We start from the raw sequence: 13,570 nt of genomic DNA, 5'->3' as shown, positions 1-13,570 counted from the left end.
TCAAGAGATAAATGGCTGCTGGCCCTTATCAACACTAGATCCTCCCAGTGACTCTCTGGTTATGGCCGTTGTTCCAGGAGGCATCAATATTTGCACTGTGAAAGGACAGAGTGGCTGAACAAGAGGCAGTAGCTGTTGGAATGCAGCCACCCTTTGCTCGCTTCAGTGGGCTTTAACCGAGACTGCATTGAGGATTGACCAAAGAAAGTATTAGACCTGAGGTGGTTGTAGGTGGGACTTGGTAGCATAGACTGTAAAACCTACTTGGTGTAGCAGGAAGATTGCACTTTGGGTGATCACTCAGCAGTCTTGTCTGCTTGCAGTCTTGATCAACCAGTCATCAAAGAAGAGGAATAAGTGAGTCCACTCCCTTCTGAGTTGAGCAGCTACCACAGCAAGACATTTGGTGAAGACTCTTGGGGCTGTGGTGACTCCAAAGGGCACCACTTTGAACTAGTAGCTCTGACCATTTACCATGAAGCAGAGGTAGCATTGATGGGCCAGAGGGATGGGGGGTGAAAGTAGGCACCCTTTAGGTCTAGTGGGGTCATAAAGTGCCCTGGCTAAAGCAGGGGGATTACCTCCTATAGAATGATAATTTGGGAATGTTCTGAGAGGATGTGTCTGCTGAGAGGCCTAAGCTCAATGACGCCTGAGGAAGTTGTCGTTTTGGGGCATGAGAAAGTACAGGGATTAAAAACCCTTCCTCGATGTTGAGGGGCATTGACTCTATGGTCTGTTTGAGTAGAGCAAAGTGTGCTGGATTGATGGCGTATGTGTGTAAGGAGAGATGTTTGGTAGGGTTGACATGAGCTCAGGGCAGTAGCAGTACTCAATGATTGATAGAACTCACTAGTCTGTGGTCCCCAAAGGGGAAGAAATCTCTAAAGTTTCCTCCCAACAGGTGTAGTGGGATTGAAGGAACCTGAAGGGTACCCATGGCCTTAGCAAGGCCAGTGTCCTTCTTCATCTTTTCCAACATCTCACCAACCTGGGGACCGAAAAGGTGCTCGCCCGTGAAGGGCAGCTTAATGAGATGTTGTTAAACTTCCTACTTTTGAAACCTGAGACATGCACCCAAGAGTGGCAATGGAGGATCACTGAGGTGTTCAGCTCACTGTCAGCTTTATCAGCCGAAGCTAATGCACACCAAATGGTAGCGCTGGATATGACCTTCACATCCTCAACAGTCTCTGCTCCCCTCTTCCAGTACTGGTCGAGGAGATGTTGGAGTAAGGCCACAACCTCTTCCCATTGGGCTCTGTCATAGTAAGTCAGGAGGCCTGCCAAATTGGCAACAGGGACACTGTCATGGTCAGGATCCCCCAGTGGGTCCACCCCGTAGTCCTCCCAAGCATCGTCCATAGGGTGAGGGTAGAGTGGCACACCAAAGTCCTCTGCTGGAGAGTCAGCAGTAGAGCTACCTGTGTCTGAATAGGACTCAAGTGACCACTAAGAAGAAGTCATAAGAAGTGAGGCTGGTCAGGTGAAGGTGCTGAAGTCAGTGGTAGAAGTGGAGGTGATGAAGGAGGTGGAGGAGGGGTAAGGGAAGTGTCCTTAGGCCTCTTAGGAGGCACCTTTTGGAGAGAAGTGTCCGGGCTAGGAGTATTCTTAAAGCAGAGTCTTCACTCATTGTATAAAGTTTTCCCAGTGGCAGAGATCTTGCCTGTGCAGGAGTGAATAATGATCCGACATTGCCTTTCAACATGCTTCCTTTGAAACTTCTCGAGGATGGGCCTCTACTCTGAAGCAGCTGTCTCTGCAATGGGACGGCACGACACGGGTCCTGGGAACGTCAATAAAATGAGTGAACATGATGGTGTAAAAAATAATCTAATAAGGGTTAAGTGCCCATATGCGTTCACTACCAGAAGAGATGTTGCAGAAACCAAATGCCTCAAAAAACTTCTTTGAAGAAAAAAAAGTTGCAATAGTCCAACCCCAACACTAGAAGGCAGGTGTACGCTGAGCATGTAAGTCTACTGATACTACATTTACGCACACACACAAATAAATGTATATTTATATATTATTACTTTTTTCACTGGAAAAAAACAAGGGTTAAAGTGATGTTATAGTCCGGTATTGTAATAGGTTAATCTACATTAAAATAAAATCAGAAATTCACAAAATAAAACAAGGTTAAAGAAATGTAATAGATGTCTGTTAAAAGTAGGTGTGGGAGGTGAACTCTACTCCGCTGGTGGAATTTGCGGAGTTTTTTCCACTCTGTGCTCTGCTTGGAGCGTGGGGTTTGGCAAAAGCTCTGAAACCACCAGCAGAGTGGAGTTTACCAGTACGCTCACCATGAGAAAGAAAAAATCAGTCACAAACTTGACTCTGATGATGCACTAGAACGCTAACCAGCAATATTGGTAGAGGAAGAAATACAATAGAATGTACTGCTGTAGGGCCAAGACTCCGCCAGACAGCCACGGGTGCCAGAGGAAGGTCACAGCATCCTAACCCCGGATCCAACAAGTTGCTTGCTCAATCAGCACTCAGTTCCCATTGAGCCAAGCCAATGCCGGAAGATAAGAGGGGCAGAACTTCCACTTTGCGAAGTTTGCTTTCTCCCTGGGTTGGCTGCAAGCCCCACCTTTTGTATTTTCCTGCACCACCAAAAAAATGCAGGATCTGCCACCTCTGCTCCGAATGCGGCTTGATGCGGACTGCTATGCTGAGTCCCTCTAGCAGCAGCCATGGCCTGGTGCTCAGCCTGCCGCAATGTGCACAGTATGACCGGTATGTCCATACCATCCCAGTGAGGGAGGGCAGCCCAGACTGTGCAACCGGCTCTCGTTTCTCCCACAGCTCCAGAGAAGCCAGTGAAGCACAAGGAAATGGTAGCACTGGCGGAGGAGAGCAGTGGCAGCTCCGAGTATCTGTAGCATGGTATTGGTGATGCGCAGGTGAGAGAGGTACAGGCCCTGCACCTTCTCCTGGTCCCCTTGTGTACCCTGGCCACGCTTGCTTAAGTTGTGATATGTGCAGGGGGGACCGTTCTGTACATTTTGATGTGGTGTGGCAGACAAGGGTTGGCTGAGCAATACTCTGTCCATTCCCAGAACTCATCGGAATTTAGCTGAGTTTCTCTGCAACTTTGCAGAATTCTGCAGAGTGAAACTCTGCAAACTCCATCCAGCCCTAGTTTGAACATACTGTTTTAAAAAACAAAGCCAATGAAATTCTCCAGCAACTCATGACCTAAAGCAACTATAGGTCCAGCCATCCACAGTGTTGTTATTATTCCTGTCATTCAGGTGTTGCAGTGATGCTGTTTTGCCCCGCACTTTCTTTTCACTTTTTTTGTAGGATGTAGGACTGAGTCCCCGAATTCTAAATTGACGGTCACCCCATCTTAGTAGATGTGGTGGCAGCCAATCAGATCCTATCTAAAGATCTGTTGGGTGTGCTGATCCAGAGCAGCGTGAAATATACAATGTTTTTTAACCTTAATTTTTCAAACTAAGGAACAGATTTACACCAACTCACAAAAAGCACACCTTCTGGGCCACGAATTAGGTTTCTGCCAAATTTCGGGCCATTACGTTTAGTCGGTTTGACTGCAGCTGTTTCTAATTTTCCTATGGAAAGATGAATGGAGAAAACTTATGTTGGGAGCTCCCGCCCTTTCCTCAGCCTGACTTGATGGGTCACCCTATAATTTTCCAGAAAGGAGCTGAGGTGGAAAAACATGTTTTTTGAAACGTTTTGTCAATATTCGTCAAACAGCACCCAAGCTATATTCACAACAAAAATAGCTTTTTCTTTGGAAACGGGGCCTAAGCCAGATGGTAAATTACAGTGGTCTGCTAGTTGAGAAGTGTGCATACCAACAGTTTTGTCCTTTGTTATCTTCCATTTTAGGGGTCCCTCATGGATCATTCGCCTCGCGGTTAAATCGAGGTTCTATTGTAGAAAAAATGGACATTAATCAATTTTATGCACTGATATTGAAAAATAAGCTACAAAATCAGTCAAGTGCCCAAAGAAGCCAGAAAATGTTTACCTTAAACTGTGCGGCCACGGGGTCATTTTTGTTCTTTTTTAGGTCAGTGGTGTCAAGCTGCGTCTGATACATCTTAATGTGGCGTCGATTCTTGACTCTCTTGACTCTATCTTTCACGAACATCAAAATCTCATGACATCGGTCCCTACATTGGACCAGTTTGTCCTCCTCTGAGCTGCCACCTGCAGGACAAAGCAGGACATCTTGGGTGTTTTCCAGCACTTAAAAGCATTAGGTTTGGCAGAAGCACTGAAGTCAGGAAACAAACAAGTTCCATCAATGACTTCTCAGGACCATTAGAGAAACAACCAAGAAAGAATCAGAGATTACATCCAACACACATTTACACCATGCATGCTTTGTGCACAAACGGAATTACAGGTTTTCTAGGCAGGCAGCTACAAACATACACATTAACTTCATTCTGAAAAACTTGTGAATACAGTGCAATGTGGAAATTGTATAGCTCAACTATGTTCTGTGCCTTGATAGGGGGCTGTGTGAAAATTCTCAAGCCTAGACATAACCATGTCAAAATTAACATAATGCACACCAAGAGCAGACTACAATATTTAAATAAGAGTCAGTAAGATGTTCTTACCAAGCTACATCACTTCTCTTTACCCTTCAAACAATCTAAAATAACAGCCTAGTTATTTACACTTTCGGCCAGCCCATGACTGCTCTTTACATTTCACTAAGTTTTACTGATGTAAAAGTGTCTGCTCTCTGTAATATTTTATGACCGTCATATCTCTAGAAGCTACTTCACACTCCATTCCCCTTCAGAAAACTGAGTACAAGACTCTAACCAATGATCCACAAAGCCATCCTGTGAAAATCATGTACAATTGTCCTGGGGGTCTACAAGGTAAGCTTGAGTAGATATTCTATGTATGTAGACTGTTCTCAGCAAGAATGGATAAGACTAAGCTAGCACATGTTTCTTGGTGAGTATTCCTAAGGTGGACAAGACTTCGAAATTGCGTACATTTTGATCCTGATGGACTCCTCCTTAAGATTCTTAAAAAAACATTAAGCCACTTAAGATTTTATTTAAGGTGTGTAGGGCATACAGCTCACAGATCCAGATGGTGATCCTTGCAATCACCCTCTCACTTATCTAGAAGTTAGTTGTGACACTCCATTTTGGATACTAAAACATTAAAACTGGCGGCAAGACATCTTTAGGTTCATTTCAACTGGAATTTCAGGATTACATTACAAAAATAAGCTAAAGTGAACCAAATATGGATTTCCACAAGCTGCACCAAGACTGGAAAGGACTTATGAACTTTGAGCATCAGCTGCTCAAGTTCATGTTACTTACCAGTATAGCTTAACACGAAGGGGCTGATTTAGAGTTTGGCTGAGAAGTTACTCTGTCACAAAGGCACTGAAGTACCCTCTCCACCAAACTGAAGGTCCGCCACCTGATATACCAACGAGTGGACCTTAAGCATGTCAACGACAGAGACTTCTTCATCTCCATTGCTGACATACTCCTCTGACTGCTCGCCCCAAGGGACAGTTAAAAACATTTAATTAGCACCCGTACAATGGGAAAAACCTCCCATAGTGTTGGGGCATTAGTTTTAGTTTTGTCAAAAGCAAAACTTTACCGTGGGATTTTCTTTTTGAAAAGAAAAACAGAAATATTAAAAAAGTTTGACAGATGGTACCATAATTTGGACGGTATTGCCAGTCAAACCTTCAATACAGGAACTGCTATGACAGTGGTTCCTGGTAATGTGTGGAACTGTGCACAGGGCTAGAGGACAACTCTAAATTTGGCAGGCAGTGAACCCTCGGTATGGCCAGAGTAAAGTGCTCCGCCATACTGATGCGCTTTGCCCATCAAACTCTAAATGAGCTTTGACATTCAGCTGGGATTGGGTATCCTACTAGCAATATTGAGAAGACAATCGGGCTACTTGGGAAAAATAAAATCCTCTGAAATACATGGCTCATTTACCAAATATTAATGCCCTTTTGATTTAAAAAAATAGATTGGTTTATAGGAAGAGCATATGGACAAGGCATCACATAGGATCTTACTTTAAGTATCATGTCCTTTGGCCTTATTCAGTTTCTTTAAACATGTGTAAAAACACCTGGAACATAAATACATATACTGTGGCATAAGTCAGACCCATTCGGGGGAGGCGAAAGGACAGAACAATGCCATGTAAAAAATATCCATGTAATACAATCCGTAGTGCAGAAGAAACATCAAAGACTGTCATTCATGCAAGGCAATGATACTACAAAGAAGGGCAATTCATGTGTCCTGTTATCCCCTAAAGCCAATACATAACAAATGAAACTCATCCCAACTACCCTCTGTCTGCTTTTGTGTGATGCCTCTACTGATAACATAATAAGGAATCAAGGTGGATAGCCCATACATGTTTGTGGAGCATCCAACTAGTATCCAGTGTTACCTCTCCTCCCTTTCAAAATTCCTGGGGTGTAAGCAATGTCATGTGTCACCCGTCCCCAGAGGCAGTCACTCCCCCATGCTCCCTCAGGGCAGCCAACATAGCCATCTAGGTTCGTATAACATCTTCAAGTTTATCATCTTTACAAACATTTCTCATCCACACCTACTCCGCGATCGCCCATTGACAAATATCTTTCATCCATGCCACGTATGTGGGGGGTGTTAGACTGAGTCATTTTGCCTGCACCAACCCAAGGAGGCCAAACATCCTGCTTAATTTTTTTGGGGCAGTTTCATGGGAAGTGCCCAACCCACTGGCTTCTTCTAGGTTAAAGTAAAAATTGTCATCATAGCTTGGGAGTAATTCATCCCCATTATCTCCAAAAGCTGGTTGACTTTCTTGAGAGTGTGACCAAGAAGGTTTTGTAGCACTGAAGGACAGTTCCTAGGTAATGGCAATATTTTGTCAGAGCCTGAATATACTGGGACTGGGTCTATCAAAACTGTTCTGGGGCATGACTTTGGTTGGGACTAATTTGGTTCATAGCCTGACAGGGCAACAGGAATGGTGTTGAGCGTCGGGCCAGCATCAACATGGCAGGTACCGGCATAGATATTGGTGCCATATATGAAGTCAGCTCAGGAGCTGAAAGTGAAACGGGCTCAGTAGGCACAGATGGCGCTGAGTAAGGATTCTCCAGTGGTAACCCAAATGAAGGCCTCTGTGGATCTATGGGGCCCAGAGGCACGCCAGCAGGAGTTGGGAAGGTCCCAAACAATTCGTAACAAGCATTCTTTGAAAGCCTTGAACTGTTGCAACTTTGTTAACTGCAGGGTACCAGGAGAGGGAATAGCGGTCACTTTGACGTACTCATGACTTTTCAGGAAGAGAGTATTGAAACCCACTTGGAGTACCTGGGCTTCCTTTTTGGACTTACTTGAAGACTTGAAGCTCAACAATGACATTTTGCAGGAACAGCCCTGAGAACAGGAATGGGTCTGCGCCCTCGACTCCAAACAGTAGCGGAACTTACACAACTTCTTCCATCACTCCCCCAAAACCGTCAGGAAAGGAAAAATAAAACAATAATTAACACTTGTTTTATTTTTCCGTTCCTGCCACGTCTTGGGGGTGGGACCTGGGAGTGATATGCACTGAGGGGAGTGGTAGTGTACTCCCATCACTGCACATGAAGGTTTGGCCGGCTACCTCGCACCGGCCGAACCGTCATGCACGGTGAAAGTTCTCTCCTACCCAGCAATGCAGCTGGATTGGAGAGAGCAGGTAGAGACTCACAGTCTGTACTGGAGAGCAACTCGAGTGTGCTCCGGCCAATCCTGAAGCTGCTCTCATGCGTGAGAGAAGCTTCAGGATTGGCCGCAGGGCATTCTGGGAGTCTTTGCCTTTCCCTGTGAAGAGGAGCAGAAGAACGCGACGAGAACAGCTGAAAAGCAGAAGAACGCAAAGGAGATGGCTGCAGATAAGTTTTTTCTTCATTTCGCCCATGAAACATTACACCGCCCTACCTCCTTCGACCTCCCCACCATCCCCCACCCGCCCCACCACTCATCAGGCACACCGGCCGCTACTAACAGCTTGGCTTTATGTTCCTAGACAGCCTTCGGATTCTTCAGTAAATCAAATTACAGTGATTCACACAGAACTCATTTTTACCAAAATAATGAGAGAGGAGCATGATAGGCCTCAATGGGCCCATGGGGACAAAGGATCAGGTCTACAATAAGGACTAACGGTACACTGTGAACTATTATTGTGCTCTCGGATTGTAGAGACTTTGTTGGGGAGCTGATCCTTGGTCTCCATGGCCCCATTGAGGTTTTGGACGATCCTGTTCCACTCTCATGGGTATCTGTCTTATATTCCTGTGTGTAGCTCTGTTTAGCTTTACACCATGGTGTTTATCACACTCTACATGCTGTAAGACACAGCTTGTCCCATGGTTTCTCATTCCCTTTTGGCAGTAGTCCCCCAAGCAACCCCAAGTCCTGAAGAGAGCCTTTTACTCTATGAAGAGACGAAAAGTTGTCAGTATCTTACAAACTGCTCGCCCTTTCATGATGCGCTTGTACACAGGCATCTAAAGGCCTGTTTTAATGGACTAACCAATATGCCGACATAACTTTGAACTTTTGTACACTGCCTATTCATGATTTTGATTGTGGTTTTCTCACATGGAGGTCACTTTGACCTATGCCTTTAGAGAGCCTACTAGAAAATAACATTTACGTCTTAACTAAACCAATTCTCATGGCTGGAGCTTGTTGTTTGTATGTACTTTTAGGTTTTGAAAATCAAATTAATCAGTGTCATTTTTTCTGTTTCTTATCCATTATTTTGGTGTAAGTGAGTTCCGTGTGAACCGCTGTGATACGATTTACGTTGGTTATCCAGGTTCACATAGACATTTATGTTACTCTTGTTTGAGAAGAATATAAATAGTTTGGATTCATAAGGGCACATTCCTCACATGAATTGAAGTTGTGACCCAAACACCGGATACACAACTCACGGGGTCCCTACAAGGTATAAACTTTGTAGTTTTAGCATGCATCATGATCCCTCGCACAGTGGAAAGGAACAATTTTAGAGAAAAGTTGTAAACTGATGAGAAAAAAGTTGGGAGCTAGCTCCAGGGCCCGTGTGTGAAGGAGTTGACATCAGGTGCAAAAGAGTGATGCTTTGACACAGCTTCGACTGTCACTTCCGGGGCAGAATGAGGTTGACGTGGAGCCAAATGGAGCCACTTGCTAGTGTCGGGGGCTATGCTGTAAAATCTTCCCGAATCAGTTGGTGCCTGGGGGGGTATTCACAAGGTGAGGAATCTGTGGTTAGACGTATCCAATGAAAAGGCATGCATGAGATGGTGAGGCTCCAACTAGAGTTGTGGGCGCGGAGTCAATAGATTCCCCAGGAAATTGTGCAGCTTCATTAGACTTGGGAGGAGAAAACAGTGTCCCAGAGAGGATTTGAATGCAAGTGGGCAGAGAAAACTTCAAAAGAAAATGGTTATAGAAGTAGACAATGGTGATGCATAGGATCAGGGAATGTAACAGAGGCAGCCAATGGTGATGAAAAGGAGTGGGAAATGTTACAGAGGTAACCAATGGTGATATAAAGGAGCATGGAAAATGTTCTGTGGACATGAAATACGAGCAATAGTGAGACAGCGATTAAAAAACAACACATTGAGACACTTGGAGATCACTGTTGCTGAGCTGCATGCCCTGGTATGTAGGTCTTGGTCAAAGAAGAACTTGGCAAAGTTCAATTTAATGTCAGTGGAGCCATGGGATGGTGATCTTTTCCACGAGGGAGTAATTGAACAGCTTCAGGGAAATAGTAACTACAAATGAGGTCAAATGAGGAGCACAAAATGAATTGAAACTAATGAAGCTCAAGTGTTTGCTTCATTTGAGAATGATAAGTAACTTATTGGACCGAACATTGATAACGTTCACTGCAATTATTAACAAATTCTAAAGATTTAAATCAGTAAGGGCTAGTGAGGTTAGACTCAGAGGGTCCAATCTTGTTACGCATGCAATGGACAAGGAAGGATTTTAAAAGCGATCTAGCAGAGCACACTGTGACTTCTGTTCACCAAAAGACTCTATTTTCGAAACTGAACCCTGAAAAAGTAAATAATATAAAGAGTTTAAATGGGATCTAAATATTATTAATACTCTAAGAATTACAAGAAGGTGTAGCCACAACTATTGAGCTCCTGTAGAAGAAAATGAGCACATGGCCTAGGATCCATATAAATGTACTGAATTCAGTATCTGGGCCTGATCATGTGACAATGATGAATGTTGAAGATGTGCTGAGGTACGTGTTACAGGGTCATCGTCTAACGTGAATAATGATCTGAGGTACTTGCCTTTGGGTAAATATAAAAGCGTTAAACAAATGATTGCATTTTCTTGTTTAGAGGTTTTATGTTTGGATGGATATTTCAATTTTAATCACTGCCGTTTGTACAATATGTTTTAAAGTGTAATCCGAATTTGGATTCCAGTGGTGATACATCTCTTACTGAAAATGCTCAAAAATCCACCTGTGTTTCAGGCAGTGGTTATGTCATGTTTGTTTTTGTTATGCACAATTTGTAATGAAGTTTACAAAACAATACATCCATTTTGGACTTCTTCAATGTAGGCAGCACTTATGACAGCATTATCCTGGAGGCCTGGTAAAGGGAAGGTGGCCGTGGAAGAGAGAATGGCTGCATCTGTGGTTATGTTGACCGATTAAGTATTAAACCAATGTTTGATTTGTTGGTGGAAAAAATACTGGGAAAGCAGCCCCACCAATAGGTACAGAAATAGCAGAAATTCGAATCGCATAGGCAGGTCAAAGTCTCAGCAGCGTCAAGGATTCTAGCTGCAGCTGAAACAAGGGCTTTTGTCGAACTTGTAAATGAGGTAGGCAATTAACTGCTTTCCAGAAAAAGGGGTTGAATGAAGAATCCAGAATATGTTCTCACCTATCATTAAGAAAGACTGTAGTGCCTGCCTAAGGTTTATCCACAGAATTCTCCACTGTATGAATTAGGGAAAGATTGGAAGGGTCCTTACCCTTTATGAGCACAAGTTCATGACTGAATAAACTAAATATGTGTATTTGCAGGCAAAGCAATCTTACCAATGTGCAGAAGATCTCGTTTCTTGTCATACCCTTCCCCTTTTCATACACTATAGAGGGCCTGACTTGGTCAGCCCTCCTTATTGTCTACAGCGGCCTCACCGATGCACAGAAAGCCTAGTTTCTTGCATTACTCAATCTATTTTGGAGGGAAAGCCACTGTAACCTGAGGGCAACTGTTGATCTACTTTCTGCCTTAACCCTTTGCTAATCACTACAACAGCAGTTTGAGTTTTGTAAAAGATTGAAGACAGTATCAAAATTGCGGAAGTATTTGAACCAGTTTACAACAACCAAAATGCAAAGGGAAATATTCTCACACAATTATCAGTTTAACAAGCATCTCAGAAGATCGCATCATAGCCAGAGCTAGCTCAGTTTCAAAGATCTTAGAAGAGAAATTCACCCAGAGCATCTCCTCTTCTAATAAATCTGGTCCAATAGGAGAGTCAGGTTAGATCAGCTTGATGCAAGAGGAGGTCACAGCACTCGTCAAAAGGACCTCAATTGCCAATTCAATACAAAAGAAAACGGAGACCAGTTTCCGATCTTCCAGAAGCAATCAAAACATTGACAACTGTAGTCCTTCATGAACTACAATATCATGTTGACCCAACAAGCTGATTAGATGCCAATGCGTTGGGCATTAAAATGATCCACAGCACAGAAGAAACATTGAACGATGTGAGGGAGAGTTACTACAGATTTAAGACTCAGGAAATATACCAGTTCTATTTTTTAGAAATAGGCAAGTTGTCTTTGGTAAGTGGATCATATACTAGTTTAAAAAAACAGAAAGAAATGAGTGGGGTTATAAGACACAAACATAAACTTGCTGTAATCATTACTATAAGAATCCACGCAATATATCAAGCCATGTCACAATTTGCCAAAAAAAAAGAATACCATTTGATTTACTGTACGCCTCTGTGCTCTTCCTGATCCCGCAATATGTCACTACTAGCTGGGGTGACCAGAACACCCCAATATGCTCCCAAAATACAGACCCGGGCAAAACCTAGGATCTAGCACTCCTATTCAATTAGCGGACAAATAATCTGACAGAAGTGGAGTACAGGGTGCCATTCAAAGGAGGCATAGATTTGCAACCCAAATTGAAAGGAAATGGGCTGAATAAAACCTTAAACGCAAGTGAGTTCTTAGATTATTTTATTAATAACTTCCCCATGAAGAAAATCATTATTGCGAGTCACACCTTCAAGCAATGGTTAGGGATGCATGAACAATACGTCAATGAAATAACAAAAAAAGTGTTGTGGAGGCTGTAATGTTTATTCAAAACTGAAACGTTGGGAGCTCGATTGACAACAATGGAGTAGCTCTGGGCTTATTATGGCTAGTATAAGCCTTCTGCTCAAACATCGCAATATTTGTCTTTATGTTTCTCTCTTTTTAATTTAGAACATTCTATCCATAGTGGGTAGAATGTTCTAATAGCCTTAAAGCCCTTCTGTCTTCAGCTATACCGGTTGGTAAAGGCACTCCCCCACCGATACAGGCTATAACTTGGGATCAGAGCCTTTAACAACTGGTATAGCCCTCAGCTGTGGGCTATAAGGCTTTACTCTCCTTTTCTCCTGTACAAAGGGAGGGCAATAAACATACCTTTTGCATAGCAACAGTAATAGTGATTCTGTATCACTCATCCAATCTATAGCTTTTAAAATAGGCCGCATTCCGAAAGGAATTCTGTGATTGGTACTTAGATATCCAGAGTAAATACTTTGGTAACCATACCATCTGTGTGCTTGATTATGTTATCCAGCAGACGGGGATAGCTTGTCAGGTGCTTCATCTCTGAGCCAATTAAGTCTTTGAGCTGAAGTCGTTCACAGTCAGGGCTGCTTTCTGCTTCCTGTAGTAAAGAAACAACACTTATTGAGACAATACATATAAAATGACGACAATACACGCTTAAATCAGTTATACTACACATCATACAAAGTATTACCCTCAAGACCCCAAAGGACATTTCTCTCTTCAAGTGATGGGCAAGATAAGGAAACTAAGACTTGCAAAAAGGACTAATGGATCGAAAGTTCTTGTTATCGTTAAGCAATGAAACTGAGAGGCGGAGTAGATATAGGCACAGCTGGGCCGGGAGTTCAGGGTCAGCGCCTGTGCCATGGAGGCTCCTGGATCACCTCGTCGTAACAGGAGACTGAGGCCAGAGACACGGTGTGGAGCCTGCCGGTAGCCTCGTGAAGTGGAGCGGACACCAAGAACTACAGTGGAGGTAATCTGGACCGGACTGGCGGTGCCCCCTCGCTGCCCTGAATCACCTGGTGAGGTCTATGAAAAATAATTTAGTGGGGCAGTGCGGCACAAAACTGAGAGGTGGAGGAGAGTTCGGCACGGCTGGGCCGGGAGTTCAGGATCAGCGCCTGGTACGCCGCAGCTCCTGGATCACCTCATCAGAACAGGAGAC

General features: G+C 43.7%; 1 protein-coding gene across 1 annotated transcript in view; it reads right to left on the bottom strand.

Annotated features, from left to right (window-relative positions):
* LOC146772835 (rho guanine nucleotide exchange factor 11-like) overlaps window positions 1–13,570 on the bottom strand; it is a 337,239-nt gene that overhangs the window by 137,290 nt on the left and 186,379 nt on the right. The window contains 3 exon segments of the mRNA XM_085637036.1: window positions 3,837–3,912; window positions 4,013–4,194; window positions 12,880–12,997. Of these exon segments, the coding sequence (XP_085493162.1) occupies window positions 3,837–3,912; window positions 4,013–4,194; window positions 12,880–12,997 (376 nt within the window).

Source organism: Triturus cristatus, chromosome 12 (genome assembly GCF_964204655.1).
Source record: "Triturus cristatus chromosome 12, aTriCri1.1, whole genome shotgun sequence".
Classification (NCBI taxonomy): Eukaryota; Metazoa; Chordata; class Amphibia; order Caudata; family Salamandridae; genus Triturus; species Triturus cristatus.
Note: the sequence above shows the minus strand (reverse complement) of the source record. Positions and strands in the feature narration are given on the sequence as shown.